The sequence below is a fragment of the Micromys minutus genome (assembly GCF_963924665.1).
Source record: "Micromys minutus genome assembly, chromosome: 21".
Lineage (NCBI taxonomy): Eukaryota > Metazoa > Chordata > Mammalia > Rodentia > Muridae > Micromys > Micromys minutus.
Window position 1 is genome coordinate 27346184 of NC_137956.1, and position 798 is coordinate 27346981.

The following is a 798-nucleotide window of genomic DNA, read 5'->3' on the forward strand; positions in this document are numbered from 1 at the left end:
TTACTTCCTTTTGCTTTTTGTATCAGTTGTTTGAAAAACACTAGAAGCAGACATGAGGTTTTCTATATATTGTCCAAGAACTTGACTTTCCGATTTTAGCTTCAGATTTTCTTCCTTAACTGCACCTACTCTTGCAGACAGATCTTCAAGTGTGTGTTGGAGCTCCAACACCTGATTAATAAGTCGAGTCTCTTCTTCCAGTTCCACCTGATTTTCAGCATCAACTGCGTCCATGTCTGCATTCATCATCTTGGGGAACAGACGTTGAGCTCTTGAACTCAAACTCTTTAATGAACGGTCTTACGTCTGAGGCGCAGGGAAGAGGCAGGATAGTTAGGACACCTGGGGCCGCGGCTCTCGGACCAACTGACATCGTCAGCTCCCTGAAATTTTATATTTCTGTATGAACATTTGAGGATACTTATTCTTAATTTTTTAAAAATGTTATGTGTGTAGGTATTTTGTCCACACAAATGTATGTGTGCCCCATGTATGCCTGGGACCTTAGGAAGCCAGAAGAGAGCATTGACTTTTCTTGAACTGGAGTTCCAGATGGTTCTAAACTGTGATGTATGGGCTGTGAACCTAACCCAGGTCCTCTGCAAGAACAGCAAGTATTCTAACCACTATTTTTCAAGATATTGTTAACATTCTTTGATAAACAAAAATGTCAAAGGCCCACTATTGGAACTTATATATGTGTGCATATATATATATATATATATATATATATATATATATATACATATATATATATGTGTGTGTGTGTATGTATGTATATGTACATGTACATGTGCA

General features: G+C 38.0%; 1 protein-coding gene across 1 annotated transcript; it reads right to left on the minus strand.

The window, feature by feature from the left end:
• LOC308434357 (short coiled-coil protein-like) lies at nucleotides 1-277 on the minus strand (the record flags this gene model as incomplete). Its single annotated transcript, XM_080934654.1, has 1 exon — nucleotides 1-277. Exon 1 carries the CDS (start codon nucleotides 247-249, stop codon nucleotides 1-3), a length of 249 nt encoding a protein of 82 aa, XP_080790780.1. The 5' UTR covers nucleotides 250-277.
• Nucleotides 278-798: the final 521 nt, after the last annotated feature.